Below are 27538 nucleotides of genomic sequence, written 5' to 3'. Positions count from 1 at the left end.
GTTGATGACATGATTGCACAATTGCGTGCGGATTCTGTTCAGCCCACACATGTTGACTGTGAAAATTTACAATTTGATCACGTTGGAATGAAGCCTCTTCCGTAAAGAGAACATTTGCACTGAAATGAGGATTGACACATTGTTGGATGAATCATTCGCAGAAGTGTACCCGTGGAGGCCAGCCAGCTGCTGATAGTGCCTGCACACACTGTACATGGTACGGAAACAACTGGTTCTCCCGTAGCACTCTCCATACAGTGACGTGGTCAACGTTACCTTGTACAGCAGCAACTTCTCTGACGCATCTGCCAACTCCACATTTGTAAACATTGCACTGACTGCAAAACCACGTTCGTGATTAACACTAACCTGTTGATGATACGTACTGATGTGCTTGATGCTAGTACTGTAGAGCAATGAGTCGCATGTCAACACAAGCACTGAAGTCAACATTACCTTCCTTCAATTGGGCCAACTGGCGGTGAATCGAGGAAGTACAGTACATACTGACAAAACTAAAATGAGCTTTAACGTGGAAAGTATGCGTTTCCGGACACATGTCCACATAACGTCTTTTCTTTATTTGTGTGTGGGGAATGTTTCCTGAAAGTTTGGCCGTACCTTTTTGTAACACCCTTTAGATGTGGCAACATTGCAATTAAATTGATACGCAAGTTAACTAAATTCAAAATGGTGGAAAATTCAAAAATTGTTGGAATTTCAAATTTTGAAGTCCTAATTCATAATGCTACTACCAGATGGTGCTGTCAGACTTCCTCCCCTCTCCCCCTCCCCACTCCCCCTCCCCTTCCCTCTCTTTATTTCAGAGAATTTGTTGGGGGGGGGGGGGGGGGGTTATACGGCCATTGAAATTGAGGATGTTGTACTCAGCAGCATGTTTCCCTACTGGGTGGTCAACTGTGCTGTAGGTCGCACTTTGGCATTCACCATTAATTCTGTTGGACAGCTAATAAGTGGTCATGCACAAGTAAAAGGCTGTTTAGAAGTTACAGGTGAGCTGTGTGGCTGCATAGGTCAGGACCCACACCTGGGTCATTTGTTGGTGTATGGTCTGTGTGGTAAGAGGTTAGGAGAAGTTGTGCCATAAGTATGAACAAGGATATTTCGTAGATTGGGTGGTGGAATACCTCTTTTGGAGAGATGAGTAAGATTTTAGGTAGGGAACAGCCTGTTCTTCCATCCGTAAGTATGTTCTCAAACTCTAAATGAATTTCAGATTTTGTGATGTAATAATTTGTTGGTGCAACTGACTGACATGAATTATTTACAGAAAAAAAATTTTAAAAAAAGGTAGAAACAGGCCTGTAGGGAAAATCTGTTTGGTTTCAGAGAAATGGAGACACACTTGAGGCAACACTTTACACTACAGCTTATCTTAGAAAATAGGTTAAAGACAGGCAAATCTATATTTATAGCATGTTGCAGATTTGGGAAAAGCATTTGGCAATGTCAGCTGCACAACACTCTTTGACATTCTGAAGGTAGTAGAGGTAAAATACAGGGAGCAAAAGTTATTCAGAACCTGTGTAGATACCAGACCGCAGTTTTCAGAGTTGAAGGAACTGAAAAGTAAGCAGTAATTGTGAAGGTTTGTAGCCAATCTGTGGTGTTACTCAGTCTGTACATTGTGCAAGTAGTAAAGGAAACTGAGGAGAAATTAAGAAAGGGAATTAAAGTTTGTGAAAAAGAAATAAAAGCTTTGAAATTTGATGATGGCATTGTGAAACTGTCAGAGATGGGCAAAGGAGTTGGAAGAGTGGTTGAATGGAACATGAACAAAATTAAAGCAAGAGTAATTGGGTGTTCTCAAATTAAATCAAATGATGTGCAGGGAAATAGATTAAGAAATGAGGTACCAAAAGTAGTTTTGCTGTTTGAGCAGCAAAATAACTAATCATAGCTGAAATACAGGAGCTATAAATTGCAGAGTGGCAGAAGTAAGGAAAGCCTTTTGAAAAAGAGAAATTTGTTAACATGTAATGTAAATTTAAATTTTATGAAGTCCCTACTGAAAATATTTGTCTGGAGTGTAACCTTATACAGAAGTGAAATGTAGATGACAAACACTTCAGACAAGAAGACAGTAGAAGCTTTTGAAATGGGCAGAAGTGTGAGGGGGGTAAAATTTGTAAAGGGGGTCCAAAGCTTGAATACAGTAAGCAGATTCAAATGTATGTAGGTTGTGGTAGTCATGCAGAGATGGGAAGGCTTGTGCAGTACAGACAGACAGACAGGAATGAAGAGCTGCATCAAACCAAAGGTCACAAAGGCAATTGCACTGCTACATTTAGTGTCAGTTTTTGCATTAGTGTCATTAGTGTGAATTTTGCTCTATGTTTGATAGAGAAAGTGTTGAGAAACAGTGTGTGTTTTATATATATATATATATATATATATATATATATATAAAAAGAAAGATGATGAAACTTACCAAACAAAAGCGCTGGCAGGTCGATAGACACACAAACATACACACAAAATTCTAGCTTTCGCAACCAATGGTTGCCTCGTCAGGAAAGAGGGAAGGAGAAGGAAAGACAAAAGGATATGGGTTTTAAGGGAGAGGGTAAGGAGTCATTCCAATCCCGGGAGCGGAAAGACTTACCTTAGGGGGAAAAAAGGACAGGTATACACTCGCACACACACACATATCCATCCACACATACACAGACACAAGCAGACAGACTCCTTACCCTCTCCCTTAAAACCCATATCCTTTTGTCTTTCCTTCTCCTTCCCTCTTTCCTGACGAGGCAACCATTGGTTGCGAAAGCTAGAATTTTGTGTGTATGTTTGTGTTTGTTTGTGTGTCTATCGACCTGCCAGCGCTTTTGTTTGGTAAGTTTCATCATCTTTCTTTTTAGATATATTTTTCCCACGTGGAATGTTTCCCTCTATTATATATATATATATATATATATATATATATATATATATATATATATATATATATATATATATATATATATATATATATATATATATATATATATGGGGGGGGGGGGGGCACGTGCGAGAGAGAGAGAGAGAGAGAGAGAGAGAGAGAGAGAGAGAGAGAGAGAGAGCAGTGCATCAAATTTGCAAAAAAATTCCCTTTATCAACCGACACAATACGTAGCTTAGCTTTAAAACATACCCATCTACAAAAAGAAGAGTAGAATGAATGCACACGACTATTGCCATATATAAATGAGTGTTATATTTTGGAAGTGCTAAGAGTTCAAACATATGTGTTGTACATAAGTCAAAATGGTCACCTCTACAAAAGCCGTAGTTTATTATGAAAACACTGGACATGTTTCCATCAGTCTGTGCCTTTTATTTGGTATCTTAAAAGCCTTAGAGATTATAGCATTAGCTATAGGAAATTATAAGCAGCAGCTAATATCATCTGGCATGTTGCTAATGTATATTGTGGATGGTAGTGATTGTTGCATGCTTCACTGAGGTGTAGTTGAAAGTTTTCAGTGTGTGTTAAGGTTTCTTGTATTCTGAATAGCATGCTGCATCCTATTTGCAAAGAAGTCTCCAGTAAAGTCAAAGATCTGGATGGATATCTCATATGAACCATATATCCTGTAGAGGGGTTAATGTGTTGAATCAGAACCTTATAAAAACTCAGGAAACACTGATATGCATTGTTTTCTCACTTCAAAACTTTTAAAATATCATGTGGAGAGCATATTTTGAAGTTAATATGCCCAATGTTCTCAGAATTCATGCTGTTTTCCACAGAGATGATCATTTTGTTCAATGTAAGACATTATATTTCTTCCAGTATGTTCTAAATTCTGCAATACATGGGTCACTTGTATATGGAGATGGCCCCTTGTGTTCAGTTTACAGCCGTTTTGCAGAAAAGTATGGCCTTTTACTATCTTCTAGGAAATAGAGACAGCTTTCAGACCAAGAGATTTATTCTAAATTTTGGTTAAAAAGAGTACAAAGCGAACTTCAAAGTCCATAGGGGACAAACACAGATTTTGGTACGCTATATTACATGTTACCTTTTCACTGTAGAATAATTGATTGGTTATTATTTCATCATTTTGTTTGTGCATCATTTTACATTCCTTAATTTTGTAGTGTTCCCTCATATAATTTAAACAGAAACTGTGAACATCACATGGATGATGTTGAAGGATGTTATGTTTAATGTGGTAATTGGATGTTGTGTTAAAAAATTATCTATGACATTTAGTTAGATAACAGTGAAATTTTGAGAAAAATACTTGCAATCGTATGAAATCTGATGTTTTTGCAGACAGATGAAATGCCTTCTGCTGGAAATGGTACCCCAGGAACACCAGGAAGCCCTTCCCAAAGCAGCTCAGTTGAAGAAACTGCAATCCAGGTGCCAGAGTATGAAGCACAGCCAGTAAGTGTATCCCGCACGTGTGTGTGTGTGTGTGTGTGTGTGTGTGTGTGTGTGTGTGTGTGTGTGTGTGTGTGTGTGTGTGTGTGTGTGTGTGTGTGGTTTTCATGGTCATAATGAAACTGATAAACTCTTGTTTTCCAGGACATTTCATCGGCACATAGTCCACCATCAGAAAAAGCTGATGAAGAAGAAGAGAATTACAACTCAAAAGCTACTTCATCTCAGCCGATACCTATAAGGTATTTATTTCAGACCACTTTGGTCAAGTACCTAAATATTTTAGTGCTTCATTGTTATACAAAATAAATAAATAAAGAAATCCTGAGAGAATTTCCTGTATCTATACAGAAAAATCAGACTTTCTCACTTTAAGACCCACTTCTTTGCTCCGTAAGTAGTGAACAAATTTCTCTAATGTACCCTGAAAGGTACAAATAGAGTGTGGCGAGGAAGCAGCTTAGTGGGTATTCATTCCTAATGAATATTGGGAATGCACCTATTGCTGCATGTCCTCCCCGATAGCTGATTGGTCAGCGTGATGGATTGCCGTCCTACGGGCCTGGGTTTGATTCCCAGCTGGGTCGTGGATTTTCTTGACTCAGGGACTGGGTGTTGTGTTGTCTTCAACATCATCTCATCCCCACCCTGCCCACAGGTCACCCAATGTGGCGTAGAATGTAATAAAACTTGCACCAAGGCAGCCGGACCTGCCCCGCAAGGGGCCTCCTGGCCAGTGATGCCAAACGCTAATTTCCATTTTCCATCTATTGCTGCATAAAGACCATATCCAGATCAGGTTGACAAAATGACAGAGCTAGTTATTTATGGGTCAGCTGGCATAGCAACAACCAATTGTAGAAAGAACTTGTCCATGCGTTCAATTCTGTTTACTGTTGTCATGTGTCCCTGCTTTCTCTGGTGATGTTTACCACTGTCAATACCAGATGATATTTTTGGCTACTAACTTAATTGTTGCAATTCATTTTTTATATAGATGTGTGCAGCTTGTTCACTTTGTGCAACAGAATTTCATATACTAGCAGCAGTTTTGAACAAGATTGTTGTGCATACATGTGGACTGTGTGGTGATATTCCAATACACTAAATCAGTAATAGTAATTAAAATATAGCTTTCATTATTTTTAAGTGAGAATGTTAAAGTAAACATTCTGTAAAAGTCTTGTTACAAACGACCCATTCACAGACCCTCTGATCTGTTGCCTACTGTATTTTCTTATTACATAAGCACATGTTCAAACACAAATATGATTATTTATTTTGGTTTTCTAGATATATATTTGTGTTTCATTGATGGGATAGTATGTCAACTGTTTAAAAGCACCAAGCAAAATGGTTGTGTAATAAGACATTGGGCTTGCATTTAGGAAGGTGGCAACTCCAGACTTTGTGCATCTATCCAATGATTCCTTTTCTTCTTCAGCCTTATTCATTAGACCATGTACTCCATCGCTAATGATTGTGTTATTGACAGAATGTTAACTCCTAATATTCATTTTTTCCTTCTTGTTTAAAATCTGTATCTTAGTTGTGAGTGACAACAGTGGCTCAAACTGAAACTCCCTTACAAAGACGTTGTCAGGCTTGGTTTGTGATGCCATTGTTAACTAAGTTTACTGTATTTCTTTACAAAGAGAAAATTTGATATATTGTGTAGGAACTCAGCCACGAAGGTGTTAACTGGGGTTCACCGACATTGTCTCGGCACAAGGGAATGGTCTGATTGTCCATACATAGCTGACACATATCAGGTGTGGCATTCAATTGAAGAATTTTGTAAACTGTACCAGTACCTTGTAAATCATTGTTTGGTCAGAAGGCAGATAAATCTCATGATAAATAGACACAACCAGTGATTACATACACTGAACAAGGTATATAATCTTCATTTAAGAGTTCATTTTTCTTGGGAAATAATCTTAGTTAGTTACTTAGTTTCATGTTCTGTGCATAATTTTGCAAGATAAATTGTAATAATGTAGAATGAGTCATTTTACATCCACACCACAAATTAATTTGTAAACAGGGCTACATTCTAAACATTTTTAACTTTTAAATCTTTTTAAATATACAGATGTAAGTTATTAAGTCCTACCCAACACCTTTTATGCTTCACAATAGAAATTATTCTATTAATGTACACATAATAATATGTTTATAATAAAAAAAATTAGAGAAGTAATCCAAAAAATATAACAATCTGGAGCTGTCCATAATGGTGAAAGTGTTGATGGTACAGAATCATGTGCACAAACTGACTCCTTGATTATGTCCTATAAATGTTCAATGGTATTCATGTTGGGCTATCTGGTAGCTACATCATTTACTTGAATTGTCCAGAATGTTCTTCAAACCAATTGTAAACAATTGTTGCCCAGTGACATTGCACATTGTCGTCCATGAAAATTCCATTGTTGTTTGGGAACATGAAGTCCATGAATAACAGCAAATGGTCTCAAATATCTTGAACTTAACCAGGACCCAGTCCATTCCATGTAAACACAGCCCACACCATTATGGAGCCACCACCAGCTTGCACAGGCCTTGTTGACAATTTGGGTTCATGGCTTCATGGGTCTGCACCACATTCAAACACTGCCATCAGCTCTTACCAATTGAAATTAGGACTCTTCTAACCAGGCCATGGTTTTTCAGTCATCTGTTTTCCATCCAATATGGTCACAAGCCCAGGAGAAGTGCTGCAGGTGATGGTGTACTGTTAGCTAAGGCACTCACATTGGTTGTGTGCTACTGTAGCCCATTAACACCAGTTTTCATGACACTGTCCTAATAGATACATTCATTGAATGTCCCACATTGATTTCTGTGGCAATTTCTCGCAGTGTTGCTTGTATGTTGGTACTGAAAACTCTAGGCAAACACTGCTGCTCTTGATTGTTAAGTGAAGGCCGTCAGCTGCTGCATTGTCAGTGGTGAGAAGTAATGCATGAAATTTGGTATTCTTTGCACAGTCTTGGCACTGTGGATCTTGGAGTATTGAATGCCCTCACAATTTCTGAAATGGAATGTCCCATGCATCTAGCTACATCTACCACTTCACATTCAAATTCTGTTAATTTTCATTGTGCGGCCATAATCATGTTGGAAACCTTTTCACATAAATCACCTGAGTTCAAATGACAGCTCTGTTAATGCACTGCTCTTTACACCTTGTGTACATGATTCCACCACCATCTGTATATGCACATATTGCCATCCCATGACTTTAAGTCACCTCAATGTATTATTCTTGAAGAATCAAGTTTTCCAAGATCGCTAGTAGTTCTTTGTATTACTGTTACTGATTTCGACAGATTTATGCTGTTATCATCAGTTCTTGTAACATTATTAAGTGTACATGCTTTTTACAACACTGAAAGTTACGTGGTGATGTTATATCAAATTGTAATTAAGAAAATGGTTGCATCAACATTCCACAAATAAAGTACTGCACAGTTTAAACATATAAATGTTGTGCTGATGTTCCAACATACACTAATGAGTATCTAAGCACATTTGCAAATTTGAAACAATTTATATCATGTAAAGAGAATCTAATGATAGACATTTTGAAAAGACTGGGCCCACCTACATGTTGCCAAGGTTGTATTGACTTCACTGCAGAAGTTTTGCTGGGAAGCCCTTACACAGCCCCCATTCAGTTCCAATCTCTCCCCTGTGATTTCCATATTTTGGAGTCCTCAATAAAGACGTTTGTGGCTGTTGGTACACTTTGGATGAAGAGGTGCACACCTTGGTACAATCATCATTCAGTAGGCAACTACAAACAGTTCTTCATGTACAGATTGACCATATTGTCTCACATTGGGATTAATGTATATACAGTTATGGAAATTACCATTGAAATAATAAACAGTTTACTTTTTTCCCACCTGCTTTGTTTTCATTTGACTGCCCCTTATATGAACGGCATTCAATAAGTAATGCAACACTTTTTTTTCATCCAATTCCGGTTGAAAAAATGCAGAATTTGTTGTGGGACATTGTGGAATATTCCTGCTTCATCCCCTATATTTGCGTGAAGCTCTGATATGTGTCAGTGCTGTACGTAGCCTTCAAAATGGTGCCTGTAACAGAAGTGCGTTCCAAGCAGAGAGCTGTCTTTAAGTTTCTTCTGGCAGAAAATGGGAGCATCACAGATATTCGTAGGCACTTCCAAAAGGTCTGTTGAGACCTGGCAGTGAAGAAAAGCATGGGGAGTCACTGGACGAGGCATCTGTCGTCTTTGCAACTAGGTCCTGCAAACCTGTCCAATTTCCCAGGTGCCGCCTGGCCACACACAGCTGTGATGCCTGCAGTGTTGGAGCTGCGAACACTCCCATTCAAGGTACAAATGAAGTTCACCTTCTCCATAACAATGCAAGGCATCACATGAGTCTGCACACCTGAGAGGAGTTTACAAAACTTCATTGGACTGCTCTATCTCACTTATCCTACATCTGAGATCTCACATTTTCTAACTTTCATCTGTTTGGCCCAATTAAAGATGCATTCCATGAGAAGCAGTACGTGGATCATGGGGAGGTTATTGATGCAGCAAGACATTGGCTCTGATGTTGGCCAGTAGAGTGGTTCCATGTGGGCTTACAAGCCTTCCTAGTAACGTGGTGTAAGACGGTCACATTGAATAGAGATTATATTGAAAAATAGATCTATGTAGCCAAAAGAATGGGGAATAATATGGTGTATTTGAATCATGAATGAAACCAACCTGCTTTCAGAAAAAATGTGGTGCAGTGCTTATTGAATGCCCCTTGTGTTATCATCATCATCATCATCATCATCATCATCGTCAGTATTACTGCTGTTGTTGTCGTCGTCGTCATTATCGTCATCAATGTCGTTGTTGTTGTTGTTGTTGTTGTTGTTGTTGCTGCCTCTGCTGCTGCTGCTATGCATCAAATAGTGAACACTGCAAGGAATTTAGCCAGTCTCAGTGCTTTATAGATCTGATATGCTTCCCTATCTGGGCTGATTTCCCCCATGAACCATAGACCTTGCTGTTGGCGGGGAGGCTTGCGTGCCTCAGTGATACAGATAGCTGTACCGTAGGTGCAACCACAACAGAGGGGTATTTGTTGAGAGGCCAGACAAACATATGGTTCCTGAAGAGGGGCAGCAGCCTTTTCAGTAGTTGCAGGGGCAACAGTCTGGATGATTGACTGATCTTGCCTTGTAACACTAACCAAAACGGCCTTGCTGTGCTGGTACTGCGTACGGCTGAAAGCAAGGGGAAACTACGGCTGTAATTTTTCCCGAGGGCATGCAGCTCTACTGTATGGATAAATGATGATGGTGTCCTCTTGGGTAAAATATTCTGGAGGTAAAATAGTCCCCCATTGGGATCTCCAGGCGGGGACTACTCAGGAGGACGTTGTTATCAGGATACAGAAAACTGGCGTTCTACGGATCAGAGCGTGGAATGTCAGATCCCTTAATCGAGCAGATAGGTTAGAAAATTTACTTACTTACTTTTTACTTTTTTGTGTCCGGAAACTACAATTTGTTTGCCCAATATTGGGCAATGTCCAATGCTATTGGCTTTTGATTGCATTGGTTTCCGGTGGTGGAAGGTTTGGCCGTTGTCCCATTGGGCAACGTTTCCGGGGAGCGCCGGCATTTTACTTTCTTCTATGTAGCATGTAAGTAAAATGCACACGTGGAGGCACCTTCCTTGCTCCCCTTCCCTTTAAAAAGGGAAATGGATAGGTTAAAGTTGGATATAGTAGGAATTAGTGAAGTTCGGTGGCAGGAGGAACAAGACTTTTGGTCATGTGAATACAGGATTATAAATACAAAATCAAATAGGGGTAATGCAGGAGTAGGTTTAATAATGAATAAAACAATAGGAATGCGGGTCATCTGGTGAGCAGAATGTATGAGACGGGCGAAATACCCTTAGACTTAAAGAAGAATATAATAATTCCAATCCCAAAGAAAGCAGGCGTTGACAGATGTGAAAATTACCGAACTATCAGTTTAATAAGTCACGGCGGCAAAATTCTAACGCGAATTCTTTACGGATGAATGGAAAAACTGGTAGAAGCCGACCTTGAGGAAGATCAGTTCGGATTCCGTAGAAATATGGGAACACATGAGGCAATACTGACCCTACAACTTATTTTAGAAGCTAGATTAAGAAAAGGCAAACCTACGTTTCTAGCATATGTAGACTTAGAGAAAGCTTTTGACAATGTTGACTGGAATACTCTCTTTCAAATTCTGAAGGTGGCAGGGGTAAAATACGGGGAGCGAAAGGCTATTTACAATTTGTACAGAAACCAGATGGCAGTTATCAGAGTCGAGGGGTATGAAAGGGAAGCAGTGGTTGGGAAGGGAGTGAGACAGGGCTGTAGCTTCTTCCCGATGTTGTTCAATCTGAATATTGAGCAAGCAGTAAAGGAAACAAAAGAAAAATTCGGAGTAGGTATTAAAATCCATGGAGAAGAAATAAAAACTTTGAGGTTCGCCGATGACATTGTAATTCTGTCAGAGACAGCAAAGGACTTGGAAGAGCAGTTGAACGGAATGGACAGTGTCTTGAAAGGAGGATATAAGATGAACATCAGCAAAAGCAAAACGAGGGTAATGGAATGTAGTCGAATTAAGTCGGGTGATGCTGAGGGAATTAGATTAGAAAATGAGACACTTAAAGTAGTAAAGGAGTTTTGCTATTTGGGGAGCAAAATAACTGATGATGGTCGAAGTAGAGAGGGTGGAGAGCTGCATCAAACCAGTCTCAGGACTGAAGACCATAACAACAACAACATCTGGGCTGTGGAGTATGTGATTAGTACAGCCAGTACATAAATGCATTAAGCTCTATCGAGCTTTGAGAAACAATTTTTCGCTACAGTAGTGGAATTTTAACATCACATAGTTGAGAGCCTTGTTTTCTTGTCTGGTTTATGAGATTCTCAAAGTCAGTATGGTTTTAGGTGTGGAATGGCATTATTGCAACACATTTCTTAGCATGCAACATGTGGGACAACTGCTACACCCAGTTTGTCAGGTACATACAGGTTTACTTATACAGGTTCTATAGTTTTTTTAACTGCTCTTAAAGCTGAAATGGCTTGTGTGAAGAATGTACAAACTAAATCTGTGTGTCAGGGTTCTAAGAACCGTTACATTTCAACAAAGATGACTTTTACATGTCTTAGAGATGGTTAGCAGTTATAAAGAATACTGTTAATCTAAATATGCAAATTTACTCCCTTTCTCATAGATGAAGCAAAGTACTTTGTGTGGGTTGTATTCAATAAGAAACAGCATATGGTGTGTATTAGGGAATTAGCTATTCATTCTGTTCCTAACTTGGCCGCATTAGGAGGCAGTAACTGTTATTTCTCTGTTTTAGCTTTTTTTACCAGCTGATCTCCACCCAAAGATGTGCTGAGTTTCCTTCCTTTCTTCAGTTCATTTGGCTTTGAGGACAGTTCATAAGATGAACATGCTTTAGATTTTATAGCTGTGTGTGAAGTCCTGGCTTCTATGTAAACTAGCTAGTGGACTTTTTTAGATTGTTACATTTTGTCTGGTTCATTGTTTTCAGGTTTGTTAGCCATCCATCATTATTTTCTACCTTTACAAATATATTTTGTTTAAGATGCTAGATTTTGTTGTTGTTGTTGTTGTTGTTGTAGCAGCATACAATCTGCTGAACATTTGTGACAAGTTAAAACTATGTACTGGACTCTGACTCAAAGGGACAGGTAGTGGACCACTAACTGTTGTTTGAGCAATCCTTATGTACAGACTCAGTTTCAATTCTTAAGTTTTAAGTTATTGGAAATGTTCATTGGAGCATGTATTGTGGGAGAACCACAAGAGAGTTTGAAACATGTATCAAGCTAAAATTTTGATGACATTATGTGGATATGCACTCAATGTAGAGATGTTCTTCCATTTTAGGAATGCTTATATTACCTATCTTGGACTATGTGATTATATCCTAGAAATTAGTTTCATCATGTTGATGACATGCACTGAATCGTTTAGACTACCAAGTGAGATAAAGCATGAATAAGAAGTTCTCAATTTCCAGCAGTGTCAAGTGTCTAAAATTTCATGAGCTGTTGGTCAAGCACCCCTTTGCCATAGTCAAGTAGTATGATTGCCAGTGGACTGCCGGTGTGCCCTTATATATGCTAACTGCTGTCTGCGACATCATTGGTGTTCACAGCATCATCATATATAGGCATATCTTGACTCTGCATTCAGTGCATCTACCTTATCTTCACAGTCACTGGATACCCACACATGTTGCGCTGATCTGCAGGCCACTGTCTCTATTAAAGGGTCTTGTTGGTGATTTTTATCTCAGTGGCTTCTTTAATTACACAGTCCCAGAAGCTATTAGTGCAAGGCATGATACAAGTTTTGTTGAATTTTATCTGATTATTGTTTTCTAAAGTAACCTCAACTTAAAGGAGTTTTTTCAGAGTAGCACTGGTGATAGAAACTCTTGTGCTGCTTCCTGCATTGTTCTATGATGCATACTGTTTGTCTGACATAAGGCTGGCCACACTTGCAAGATAGTCTGTTGACCCCAGGTGTTCAAAGACATGCTGCATCTTTAACTGGTCTCAGTAATTGTATTTTTATTGAAGGCATGAAGAGCAATTTGATATTGTATCTTTCCAGGAGTCAGCTTGTATTGGCTGACACAGAGCTACAGAATGGCAAGAAAGCAGGTTTCTTTTCTGCACCTTGTCAGTGGTCTTATTGAGATTTTTGCTTGAAATCCCTTCATTTATTTTATGAACGTTGTAGCCACATTCCTGAATACCTTGCATAGATGGCTCAGCTCGTGGAGCAGGTTATTAGTATCTGGTATCATTGTTGCATGATTCATCAATATTTGTAACACAGTGTGGTTCTGTGTCAGGTGATGATGGCTTTTGGCATGCAAGTACAGAATTGTGTGGCTAGGTTTTGTATAGACGCTGTGGCCAAAGCATCCATTTTGTTTGTGGCAGAAGCTTTTTGAAATAGAATGCACTGACAGTCAAACCACTTCACAATGGCAAAGGAGGGCTTGGGTGAAAGCTTGTGGAGTTTTAATGGCTTGATGTGGCTAGAAACTAGAGAAGTTTTTATTCAATATCACCACCATGAGACTCTGCGTTCTTCAGAGATATAGCATGGATTCTCATGTAGGAGTAGTGAAGTTGTAAAACCTATTCCAACCTATCAGGTTTAGGTATTCCATGGGGTCCTCAAATCACTTCATGCAATTTGCAGGATGATCTACTTTGACAGCCCATGGCAAAGTTCCTTCCCTGTTCTCATCCAACTGAGCAAATGCTCCTGGTCAAAGACCTAAACATTGGTGAGATGTTAAATTCTGTTTATGTGACCTGTGTCATCCTGTTTTTGATTTTTTTTCTGCTCCTCAGTTCCAATCTTCTGTAATGAGACCCAAGAAGAGTTTTGGGATTTAACACTGGTAGACAATACGGGGATGCAGAACTGTAGGTTTCTACATTTCCTACCTTTAGAGTCCTAAATGTATTCCCTCATAAAGATTCCAACTACTACCTCCAGGTTGAGTTGTTCCTTCCAGAACCAGTTTGAGTAGTGCTTAATTGATGTATTAGCAAATGTTCCATTGCCCCTTCCCTTCTTGAGCTGTAATTTACTACAGACTTCATCTGTATGTCAAGTATGTTTATACCTTTGGAAAACCCAGGATGTATGGATCTCAGATATATGTAGAAAGTGTTATACATCACTGTGCACTATGGCCAAAAGCCTCTGAGACACAAATGCACACTTATGCATGTGTATATGTACATACATATAAGTGAGAGCTGGCTCTCAAGGACATTCTCCAAAAGCTTAAACATTTATTGTCTTTCCTATGTGCATGCCTGCTGCTCAGAAAATTTTGTGAATTACAATGTCCAATATTCGTAATTTCTCCTACCCCTCAATTTCATACCTTCTGTCCAGTTAATTCATTACATATTTGTGTTATACTATTCATGATTTTTCTCTTCCTCATTGGTTTTAACTCAAGTTCAGTGCCATGCTCCAGAGGTGTAAATCCAGAAACATCTTCAGTTTTGTGCCGATGTATGATACCAGTAGGGGCATTTCCAAGAATATTGTTTATGTGACCTGTGTCATCATGTTTTTGATATTTTATCTGCTTCAACCATCTTGTGTAATCTTGCTTTCCAAACAGAATACCTGTTTAGCTACTGTGTCTTCCCTAATTCTGGTGCTTAGTAGGTAATTATCTTACTTCTACCATACAGTTACTTTCATCTTTGTTTGTTCTTAATCTGAATTCTGTGTTTAGTAGCCTGATCACTCCTTTCATCAGTTTGAAATTGTCCCTACTTGCAATAACTGTGTAGTTTGTGAACCTCCACACTGTTATCTGTTGCTCTTTGACTTTTACTCCAGTCCTCATGTTTTCTTTCAATACAATCTTCTGTGACACAAAACGTGAACAGTAGTTACAGTATCAATAAGCTGCAGCTGTGCTTTGCCCTCTTTCTTAACACAACTCATTGTATTTTTGTATTTATTCTTCCTAGGATTTAGGCTTTACACAGGTTCACTAATTCCATGAAGATATCTTGGTTTTTCTTTATTTTTCCATTTATAATTGTTTCCCTGGTATCATTTTACCTTTCTCAAATTGAAAGTGACCTTCATTTCAGTTCTGTATATTACTCCATCTGGCAGCTTACTGGCTGAGGGGCAGGGCTGATTGTTCAAAAGTTCTCACATTTATCCACTTTTGTTCTCTTCATTTGTGTGATACATTTTCTGAATTTTTTATAAATTCTATAGAATAGATTTTTGGACATCAGTTCATACAATTTGCTAGCTACTATGGTTTCATCTGATTGCAGAAACTCTAAAAGCATCTTGTCAAATCTGGCTTCAATTATTGAATAATGTAATGCTCTATGGAACTGTAATTACCTTACTGGCTTGCACGTTTATTGTGCATGAATCTTCCCATTACTTGATGAGACGATGTGTCCATTTTCCTTCCATCTACCTGCATATCCCCCAAATTCAGTGAGGTTTTCCTTCATCACACAGTGGATTAACATTTTGTTTATTATATATTTGTATAACCTGATCTGATTAGAACTATCAAGCCCTCTCTTACATTGGAACTGAGTTTCACACACACAATACTGTTTTGCATCATTGTTACCTAAGCAATAACAGTTTCAGTATGACAAAATGGTATTCAAATGTTTTGGGTGTCAATTGTCACAATGTGAGTAAGTAATATTGACTGTGAACTAATACAGTTAATACTGGCAGTACTTGTGCTGCTGCTCTCACTAACAGATGATGACGATGATGATGATGATGATGATGATGATAGTGATAGTGGCAGATATAAAATGTATTTATAGGTTTACGAAATAGATGCCTTTTGATATTGCGAGTTCTGGGAAAAGGAAATTTAAGGAGACTGCACCAGCTAAGAATACTCGGAAATGAGAAAGGTATGGTTGGAAAGAAGAATGTACAAGGGTAACAAGGGCATACAAAGACAATGGTAATCGTTATTGTTGCTACAATAGAAATGTTATTAACTCCCTTCTGAAGCAGGAGACATTATTTAGTTCTCTAATATAGTGTGGGAGGTTATTCCAGAATCAGGTTCCTGCTCACAAGAAGGACTTCGAGAAAGTGGCTAAATGGTGGAGTGGGGCAGCAAGGGTATTACTCTGACAGGAATGGGTGTTTACATGTTTTTCATGTAAAATTGCCTGTTTACCTCACTGTACCCAAATGGCAGGTTTGTCTGGTATATCTGACATTGAATGTATTTCGTAAATGAGACTCTCGTGCACTTTGATTTTGCTTCTTGGTATTTATTAGACTTAATTTCAGATAGAAATATATTACTTCCATCAAATTTCATCCTTTTAATTCTTCTTTACTTCTTTCACATCATCACTAATCTGGTGTATCTCACAAGGTGTTAAGGATACCCATTATAAAAAAACTGTATCTTCTCCCTCAGCTTTTGTTACCAGTCATGTCTTTTGCTGTCTCAGTTACTTCCTTCTGTTATCTAGCACTGTCGTGCTAGTTAAATGCCCACATCACTTTTAGCTTTCCCAGGGGTCACTGCTATTTATCTAGGTTAAGATTATGATCCATGTCCATACAAAGTATCTGGTTATGTTTTAAGTGTAATGCTTGATTTCTTAATTTTAACTTACTACTATATTGTCCTTCTGTTTGTTTGTGTGTGTGTGTGTGTGTGTGTGTGTGTGTGTGTGTGTGTGTGTGTGTGTGAGAGAGAGAGAGAGAGAGAGAGAGAGAGAGAGAGAGAGAGAGAGACACTTAGCTTTTCTATACCTACTTACCTTGTTATTTTTAATGAGAGTATTCAGTAAAACCAGTTGAAACCTCACACAGAATTCTTGATGTTTTTCTACACTAACACGTACTTTCTCGCCCTGCCTTTGTCTTGACTGATTCTTTGCTCTTGATAGTATCAGAGTGAAGAGTTAAAGTTTCTGCAGAAAATCTGTTTTTTCATCTCCTGTCACATATTTTATTAATTTATGATTTCCCTCATGTATCATCTTTTGCAATAATCAGTTTGTGGCCTAGGTGTGCAAATGTGTACACTAGTAGTTGGTATTAGCTCTGTTTCATTTGAGAGAGTAGTAATTAACTCACTGCACAGCTCATAGTAACCTACTCAGTTAAATGCTTTTTTGTTAATAACTGTGCCGATGTTTGTTATACAATTTTCTCGTGCACTTGTTATTGCACTGTTGTTACCTGAATAAGAACTTGCATATGCATCCACAAACTATCCATTGAGGTTATTTCCATTGTGTCTTCGGTCAGTTGAAGATGATTCATTATGATGAATTTTCACTGTGTAAAGTAGTAATAATAATAATTAAGTGATGGTTACTGTTGACTGCAGTTATGTATTTTCAAAATTCATAAATGATGCAGGTCACCATTGGCAAAAGGAATCAGCAGTACTGAGGCTTCAGAGTTGGCATTACGTCTGGCATGTGAAGTTTATGGCCAACAGAGCAACAGGAGCTCATCATATGGGGGTGATGAACCACCGAGTCCTGATGGTGAATTCCGCTCAAAGAGCTATGAAAATAGGAGGAGAGAGAGAAGTGCAGGTAGTATTTCATATACACCAGGTTTCGTGGTTTTTTTTTTGTGTGTGTGTGTGTGTGTGTGTGTGTGTGTGTGTGTGTGTGTGTGTGTGTGTGTGTGTGTGTGTGTGCCTTGGTTATCTCTCAGAACATTCCTCTCATAAATATTATTAGCAACACTGTTTTTCATAGACATAACATGCATGTATTTCTGTAAGTTGTGCACAGATATCCTCCTGTCAGTTCAGAGAATTTACTTAAACATTGCATATGCATGATGCATGATATACTGAGAACTATGGATGATGGCCGACAGGCAGATTCCATATGTCTAGGTTTCCAGAAAGCATTTGACATGTTCTTTTTCCATTGCCGCCCTGGCTGACACACTGCATGCCACAGCATGCAAACGAAAGGTGCAAACTGTTTACCATTACTCTGAACTACAGAAATAGGAGCAGAATCAAAATCACCCGCTCTTCCATTGTACAAGTCCTGACATTCCACTAATTCCAAAACCTGTTGCAAGCTAGAATCAGGATAATGAAATCATCTTGGTTTTCCATTGGGTTAGCTGCAACATTTCGATGAGTGTCATTCTCATCATCTTCTGGCAAAGTTTCTAACATTTCAGTTGGATCATGTCATGAAATCCTGACACAGCATTGTATTGCCACCGAGTTCATTCCACAGGAACAAGAAACATAGCACAACCACTAAACAGTGCTGAAAGGAAGTATGAATGAAAGTCACCAGAAAGAACAGCCTCTGCAAAGCACAAGAAACAGTCAGTTGCAGAGCTAATGGTCTGTAACACACATGCACACTGATAAAGAAGCTGGCGAGCACAGCAAATGGATGCAATTCTGCAAGAAATACACAATAAATATCATCAACAATTGTTTGTATGGTGAGAGTAGAAATGAGTAGCAACCAAATGTAGTTTTTGCCCTTGTCGCCAGATGTGTGGTCATTCAGCTGACGGATGCTGAGGATTCAGTGGGTTCTGTGACAGAAAATCAAAAGAATGAGATCCACACAGTGTTCGATTAACTACTTCTACTTGAATAAAAGCAAGTGCAGATCAATATCCAATGTGAGTCCTCGAGACAGGCCAAGTCAGATATCTGTAATAGTTGCAGAGGCTGAATAATAGTTCTTAGACTTGACTGACAGAGCCGTGAGACTAGACTGGGTGAGGACTGGTCAGTGCGGGGTCCTTCACACTGGCCGTGCAGGCTGAGGAGGATGTGTCTCTTGGAGCTGGAGCTGGTTGCGGAGGAGGTCTCTTGGAGCTGGAGCTGGCCGCAGAGAATGTCTCTTGGAGCCGGCCACAGATTGACAGTGCAGTCACATGGATCACTATAAACTTCTAGACGTGGGCTGGTGTGGTGTGGTACCAATAGCACACAATACCACACATACGAGGTCTCTTCAAAAAATTCCAGAACATTTGTAATTTCACACCAATGGTGTGTTGGAATGAAATGCAGTTGCCGTCCCCACACACACCTGTGTCTAATGTGTAACTGCCAGAAGTTTCATTGTTGTATATCTCTTAGTTATTGTTCAGTGCTGTATTGAGTAAAACGTGCTTGCACAGTTTGCGAATTTTGCGATGGCAGAGTTACAGGAACAGTGCATCTGCATTAAGTTTTGCGTGAAACTTGAGAAACACACCAAATGATCCTGGAAACCTATGGCGATGAGTGCTTAAGCCATACTCGGTGTTGCAAATGGTTCACACGGTTTAAAAATGGCCAGACAGAAGTTAAAGATGACCCTCATTCACGACGCCCTTTGACTTCTATCAGGGATGCTTGTGTCAGGAACATCAATGAAATTGTGTGTACCAATCCAAGATTGACTGTCTGAGAGATTACAGAAGTATCTAACATTTCAGTTGGATCATGTCATGAAATCCTGACACAGCATCTTGGAATGCATTGTATTGCCACCAAGTTCATTCCACAGCTCACGAGTCAAGACCAGAAAGACCTTCACCTTGCAGTATGTGAAGACCTTTTATATCGCACAAATGAGCAGGAGATGTTCCTTAAGAGAATCCTAACTCAAGATGAAATGTGGGTCTATGGTTATGATGTTGAGACTAAGGTTCAATCTTCACAATGGGTCGTGGTAAGGTTCTCAAAGACCAAAGAAAGCTCATCAGATCAGATCAAATGTCAAAGCCATGCTGATAGTTTTCTTTGACTTTGAAGGATTAGTTCATCATGAATTTGTGCCTCAGGGACAAACTGTTACTCAATGGTACTATTGGGATGAGTTGTGATGCTTGTAAGAAAATGTGAGAAAAATAAACGGCCTGAAACATTGTGAGAAAATTCATGGCTCTTGCACCATGATAATGCACCTGCACATTCACCCCTGTTGGTGCGTGACTATTGCATAGAAACTGAAATCACTGTGCTGCCTCATCCTCCATACTCTCCATACCTGACCCCTGCAGACTTTTTTTATTTTGAAAGTTGAAAACCCTCTTGAAAGGCTGAAGATTTGCAACAATAGATGAGATAAAAGAAAATTTGCAGCTGGTGCTTGGTGCAGTCCAGCAAGAGGCGTACCAAGACTGCTTCTGGAAGGGAAACAGCATTGGGAGCAGCGTATCAATTGTGGAGGAGAATATTTCGAAGGAGACCATGCACAATACAAGGGTAAGTGTAGAAAAATTTTGTGGACAAAGTGCTGGAATTTTTTGGACATACATCGTATATTATTATTGTAATGAACATCATCTGGGACAATGTGAACTCCAGTAGAGTGCCGAGTCAAGAAAGAAGCAAGTTGAATTGCGAGATGAATCAGTAAGTGAGGAGTGGTGAGTGCTACCATAGCAGAGAATGGTGAACAGCTGCCAGGAACAGAATTGGTGACTGAGGTGAGAGAGCAAAGAGTGGAGCGACTCCTGTGTCGGGAGTAGTAAATCAGTTTCTTGTGTCTTGCTCAGTCCCAGGTGAGCTGCAGAGCACTTCCGCCCTGCAGAGCATCATCTCTCACAGTAAAGTGTTGAATGGGCTGACATGGCAACTTCTTGCAAGCTGTCTTTTCAAATCGAGGGAAGAAATATGAGGTGAGAAAGTCTTCTTTGTGTTAGTGCTGAGGTCTAAAGGACTGATCTTTCTTTGCTTTCTGTACTTTTCAAGGCTGACAAAACCACTCAGAAGAGTAAGGTATATAAACATAGACTTACACGTCACCGATAACGTATTTTTTTACAGCAAGGTCTGCGTCATAGTGACTTATTCAGAATGTTGCAAGGGATGCTGTAGCAACATCCTGTTCTAAAATTGTTGTTCCTCTCACTGAAAGCACTGGAGAGCCATTTCAGATCCAAAGAGCTACTGCTCCTTTTTTTTCTGAGTTGCCAATCACTCACTCCACTCAAGAGTCAAGCTCTTCAAAACAGTCTGCAATGTCTAACCCTTCATACCCATTAATAGGTAGTGCATCAGTTTCAAACCAATAGGAAAAAGATGCCAAAAAAGTGATCTCCCACTTTCACCAGTTGTCGCCATCATTTATATGGAACATTTTGAGGAGGAAGGGTGTGAAATCAACCCTTTGGAAACTATCTGTTCTGTAAGATATATTGATGACACTTTTGTTATGTGGCCACAAGGAAGAGACAAGCATGAATTATTTCCTCATGCATCTCAATTCCCTACACCAGAACATCCATTTTACCATGGTAGTCAAAGTGGATTTAGTGATCCCCGTTCTGGATGTCCTGGTAAAAAGAACAGTGGTCAGCACATTGGGTGGCAGTATGTACCGTAAGAAGATGCACATTGATCTATACTTACATGTGGTCAGCTGCCACCACCTGGTGCAGAGGAATGGCATGCTCAAGACATTGGTACATGGCACTCACAGCCTCACTAAAATCCTTAAACATCTGAGGATGGTGTTCCACAACAACTGCTACACAGAGTGGCAAATTCAGAGAACTCTACCTCCTAAACAAACTGTACAACCAATAGAAACAAAAAAGTAACCTCAGGAGGATGCAGCCATTGAATATATTCCATTTTGTGGCACCTTATCTGTAAACCTATATCGAATTCTTTGGAGACATCAAGTGAAACTGCCTGCCATCTGCCAAATAAAACACAGGCACTGCTTAGTAGTGCAATCACTACCATGAACTATAAAAATCTGAGGTCTATCAGGTTCCCTGCCAATGTGGCAAACATACATAGGTTAAACATTGTATATTGCTGAAGATTGTTGCCGCGTACACCAACAGCACGCCAGACTAGTCGGCAGTCACAGAACATTGCCTATTGAAATTACATGAAGTGCATTACGCCCACGCTAAGGTTCCAACACAGACATCTAACTTGTGGGACTGTGTCATTATGTGATTAAAGAATCTGTCAAGACATTATGTCATTAAAGAATCTGTTGAGATTGAGGTAAGGGAACTGCTGATCAGTTGAGAACATGTCTACATCCTCCAGAGTGAGGTTGGGAGAAGATACAAACCATGCTCCAGCTCCTAGGCAAATAATTTGTCATTGCATCTGATGATGGCAATGTGGTCACACCATGCTCCAGCTCCTAGGCAAATAATTTGTCATTGCATCTGATGATGGCAATGTGGTCACTTGCTGAAATATTGTACCTGTTGGATACTGACATCTGGCCATTCACTCATGAACTATTACACCATAGATTATACTGGTGGAAGTTGAAGAAACACTTAACACATGTTTTAAACCACATATGTGAAGCAGAATAACTGATAGCATGTTTAGTTTCAACAAGCAGGTTCTTTCTTTGAGTAATAACAAACAAGAACGAGAGTGAAGTTTTGGGAAATTTGTAGACCAGGTGTCACAATAAAAAGAAAAAGGAAATGTTGCTTCTCTCTGCCTGCCATCATATTTTAATAAAAAACTGTGGGTGTCTTAGATAAAATGGGAGTGTTAATAGATGGAAGGTGTAAAGACACATGTTTTTTTACTTGCAAGCAAACACAGAGTCATCAATTTCACTTGCTTATGGTAAGTGAAGGCAGAGGAAAGACCATAAGCTTCAAGTAAAGAATTGTGATCACAAATACAGTAATAAACATATAATGATACTGAATGCACATGTTTATCAGCCACAGAGTTGTTTGGAAGCAAAGGATCAAAGGTCTTCAGTGGATTACTTTTTGGAGGGTCACTCAGTTTGGAAGAATTGGCAGTGTCTGGATATATCAACATAAATTAAGCATGTATAGAGGTGTGACAAGTATGTCCTTCAATGCAAGAAATTGATCTGCAATACTTGTGGTGGTGAATTTGTCTTGCTCATTGTTGCATTGATGGAATCTTTAAGTTGGGAGTCACTTTAGTGTCTTTCAAACTCTAGTGTACTTCGTATAATGTAAAACCAGGGAAATGTTAGTGTGATGGCTGCTATACTGTGGTGGGTTTTGGGTGCAGAGAACTAACATTCTGGATTCAGAAATCTCAAGGCTGTTTGTATTCCTTAATTCTGATTTACACATAATGGATGTTTGTGCTGAAATATCATCTACTCTAATATAGGTTTGAACCAGAATCGGAATTTACAGGGTGCTCATGCTTGTAGTTATGTGCTAAATAGCCATAATGATTACACAAGTTGTGAAACAGGTGTCATATTGTAACATTACCAACCTGTTACCTCACTTCATGTCTTGTGGATGTTCATCTTCACCAGTCTTCTTTCTGGACACTGAATAACATAGTATCACATAGGTGTTCACATTTTGACTACATAAATGCAGACTGACTGAAATCTAGATTATGAGTCATAGGCTGTTTGAATAATGAATGCTAGCTACTGACTGACAGAATCAAACAAATAACGTAGTGTCTGAACTGGTTGAATGCTAGCCCACAACTGATTCAGGCTTTGTGCATGATGCCTATTTGTAGATGTGTGTATTTTGTAAAATTACAAATTGATAAAATGCTATGCAGTTCCATGTTAGATATTAACATAAAAGACAGAAAAATTAAAAGAGAGAAGGGTACAATAGGCAATGAAGAAAGTTTGAAATGCTGACTTGTATGAGTAGAAAATGGCAAAACTGCTCTTTAATGGGAGAGCAGTTTAAGATGCATAAGGATTCCCAAAATCCAATACTTGTTAGGAAACTGAAAAATGAGGACTACAAAATTGTACACCTAGGTGTAGGAAAGAAGTATGTTTTAAGGTTTGAACATACTAGAATGGAAAAATTTTGAATATGAATAACTTTTGAAAAATTATGTATCTGGAAAAAGTGAAATGTTTATCGAAAAGTGGAAAATAAGGGATTTTAAATGAGCTATGTTTATCTCAAAATAAACAGGTTTTAGCATCAGTGAAATTATACATCCACATAGTTTGCAGGTATAGTAAATCATGAATATTTTTGCAAATAACATGTTTTTGTATGAAACCTACTGTTTTCATTGACAGTTGTTGAATTATTAAGTCCAGTAATAAAGTTTAATGAATTAATGCTTGTACAAGGATGCAGTAATTTATTGTAACTATCATATTTGGACTGCCAGTGAAAAGATGTCAGAAAAAAAGTAATATTGGCATCAGCAGTGACATAAGAACAAGTAGAATAATCTCATCTCTGTTACATCATATGTCCTGTATCATATTGCTGTGTACTACTATAGTCCTGGGCCATTCATTTATGTCAACTATTGTGTTTATTGTGACCGTACAGTCTGTAGAGAAGCATTTTTACTAGAGCAATTCAGTGGGTCTGGTTAACCACTGAGTAAGTTGGAAAAATGTGTAGTGCATTTCCTCTGATTATCACTGGTAACCCTGTAGGAACTGATGAACAATAGTAGTCCAACCAGAGCAAATGGCGGGGGCACTCGTGTGAGTGGAGTGTAGCTAGTCACTGGATCCAAAATGTAATCAATGAGTAAAGTGAAGCGTCCCACTAGTGTAGTTATCTACAGTGTTATCGTTGGAGGCAGTGAGGAAGCACGAGGGGTGGTCATTTGACAAAATGTGGTGGACATACATTGACACACTGTGTTCTGATAACTTTGTTTCATACAGAGAAGCAGGCATGTTGAAGTTTAGATAGATCCATAAATTATTCTTGCAGTAGTGCTTTGTCTGAGAATATTACTACATTTGTAATTGGATTTATTTATTTAATATAATAGAAGGAAACATTCCACGTGGGAAAAATTATATATTTCCTGATGAGGCAACAGTTTGTTGCGAAAGCTTGAATTTTGTGTGTATGTTTGTGTTTGTTTGTGTGTCTATCGACCTGCCAGCGCTTTTTATATATGATTTATTTATTTATCTATTTATTTATTTTTATTTCAAAACAGAGATTGGATATGTAGTGTGTTTCTGAAAGAGTGGAGTACCAAAAATGAGCTGTATTTCACTTGTGTGGGTTGTAGTATGCCACAGGTGCAAAATGTCTATATATGTATTTTTAATAGGGTTTGTGGGGGTTGAACTACAGTAGTTTGCTGAAATATGAGATAATTACTTGTAGATTACAGTTCTGAATTTCTAACAGTAATGGAAATTCCCAGATTGAGCAATATGTAAAATAAGGGAATGGCAACCACTCGCCAATAGGAGATTGATGTGTGGAGCACAGAAACACACAACAGAAAACAGCATTCATACTAGCTTTCAAGCAAAGGCTATTTTTCAGGCAATAGTACACACAGTCACACACACAACTACATGGACACCCAAATGCACACTCCCCTGGCCATGACGAGTGGCCCCTGGAGTAGGCATGTGGGTATTTGTGTGTTCAAATTTGTGTACTTGTGCTTGAAAAAGAGCTAGAACTCAAAAGACAACATGAATGATGTTTTATGTTGTGTGTTTCTGTGCTCCATGCACCAACTTGCTATAGGTGAGTGGTTGCATTTCCATCATTTCACATATAGTTCTGAGTATTTAAATGAATTACAGGTGAATAAGAATCAGTCTTCATCGACCAGGCACAATGGGACATACGCCGAAGTTCTTAAGTTTTTGATATTTGTTAAATAGTTAATGTTTTTACATTACTAATTTATAATTTTTTTAGGTATACAATGATTTTGAGTAGCAAAGAACTAACTGACAATGTAATAACTTATGGAGAATGTATAAAGAGCAGCACAAAACATGTAGAACTACTATTCTGGATTCAAACAAACACAGACCTTAATTAAAAAGAAAAAGAAGGTTATCTACATCTCAGTGGTTAATATGGTTAAGATCACATACTTTTCACTCTGTATGAGGCTGCAGTGACTATTTGTCAAAGTAAAAATAGCTTAGATACTTTTTGATACATTGAAGATATGTGACTAAATTGGGAGAAAACAAAAAAACTGAAGTAAAAAGGATATAAAAGAAAAAGATGCCTCATCCTATATCTGGGATTCAAACAAGAGACACTACCCAGAGACTACAAAAGCCACCTGTTGAAAATTCCGTATCTTCCTATTCAGTTGCAACAACTTTTAGGTATCGATTTAAATACTGTGAAAGCTGGGTATCTGGGAAAATGGCTCTCTGGCCAACAGTAGATTGCACGGATGATGATATATTTCATAAGAGTAAATAGAAAAAGAATTAACTAAGGAAATATAGGCCAAGATGACAGTCTTAAATTTCCCTATTTTGTATAGTCTCCTCCATTGCATTGGATTCCATTCCAGTGACCATTATTCAGTGGGTATCCTCCTGAGTCTGTCATGGGTGTTGTTTCTTTAAGAACCTCCCTCATTTCCAAAAGTGTCCCCTTTCACATTTCCTCTCTTCATGTTTCAAACAAGTATTTGTTGGTGAATTGTTGACACTCAAGGCTGTCATTTGTGCTCAAATCAGCTTATGAATTTGGTGAGTATCAGCTTCCATTTTCCTTTTTCAATAGACTCCAATTCCTCAATAGGAGGTGTAAAAATCTGGGTTTTGTGGTATGTCACTGTTTGTATTACCATTGTTTCTGTGCAGCAATAGCCATTTATCATTTAAGTTAGTTGTCTTTCTGTGGTCTAAATTTCAGATGTCTCTGTGATTGATTCAGTAATGTTTTTATCTTCTTTTGACTTTCATGAATTAAGTGCAGAAGTCTTTGTATTTTTAATCTGATTTTGTTTAAAATTTTCATATAATTCTAAACATAACATATGTGTTTCCCTTTCCCCTATTAATGTCTTCATCCCTACTAATTTTCCTTATTTATGTTGATTTACATTTTTGGACCTCATAAAAAAATTTAATACCCTTTGATTACTAATGGTCTCACTCTGCTTTATTCCCATTCTCATAATTTTTTGTTTCTCACTCAAATAAAACTTATAATGCACAATTTTCTCATGTACCTATATGTCTTAACTCCCATTCTCTCTCATTTTGTTATGTTTTCATCTCTACTCTTTTCTGGAACTCTTACTTTTTTGTTAAACATGTAAGTCAAAAGAGCATCTGCAAAATTCACAAATTTTGGAAAACATTGTTACCTAACACTTCCATCGCCTTTATCGCGTTCAAAGTCTTCCCCAAGCCTTATGCCTAAACCCGCACCTGTTGTAGAAACAATCCCTACACCATCTTTTTCAGATCGTATTGCATCATGGCGGCACAACGCACAGAAAGAGACCTGTTATCTTAGGATGCTGGGATTCCCTGTTGAAGGTTCTGGATTTAAACTGCAGAGGAAAGTGGGTGCTTCTACAAGGAGCCTTTTCAGCACTGCAGTCATTAGTGGGTCATCTAGTGCTCCCAATTTACGAGTTTCAACTGTTTCTAATGTTTCTGGTGAGTCACTGCTTCACTGCTGAATAGTTCATTAATAATTTTGTCTGTGTTATGGGCAAATGAATAAAATTTGTTAAGCGCAAGTACACATGTGCAAGTTCAGGAGTTGTCAAAAGACTTGTTTCGTTTCCAAACATTATTCTTGGCTGGTGTTTTAGCAGGTGTCAATTTTATTGAT

General features: G+C 38.6%; 1 protein-coding gene across 5 annotated transcripts in view; it reads left to right on the top strand.

Annotated features, from left to right (window-relative positions):
- The window catches only part of LOC124722134 (inositol hexakisphosphate and diphosphoinositol-pentakisphosphate kinase), a 577166-nt gene that overhangs the window by 441284 nt on the left and 108344 nt on the right, over positions 1-27538 (top strand). For 4 of the 5 annotated variants that reach the window (XM_047247339.1, XM_047247338.1, XM_047247340.1 and 1 more), the window contains exons 21-24: positions 4286-4399; positions 4541-4638; positions 17405-17586; positions 27016-27360. In XM_047247339.1, coding sequence (XP_047103295.1) covers positions 4286-4399; positions 4541-4638; positions 17405-17586; positions 27016-27360 — 739 coding nt within the window. The remainder of the gene's footprint in view (positions 1-4285; positions 4400-4540; positions 4639-17404; positions 17587-27015; positions 27361-27538) is intronic. The other variant, XM_047247341.1, reaches the window with a different exon arrangement.

Source organism: Schistocerca piceifrons, chromosome X (assembly GCF_021461385.2).
Source record: "Schistocerca piceifrons isolate TAMUIC-IGC-003096 chromosome X, iqSchPice1.1, whole genome shotgun sequence".
In the NCBI taxonomy this organism is placed as follows: domain Eukaryota; kingdom Metazoa; phylum Arthropoda; class Insecta; order Orthoptera; family Acrididae; genus Schistocerca; species Schistocerca piceifrons.
Note: the sequence above shows the minus strand (reverse complement) of the source record. Positions and strands in the feature narration are given on the sequence as shown.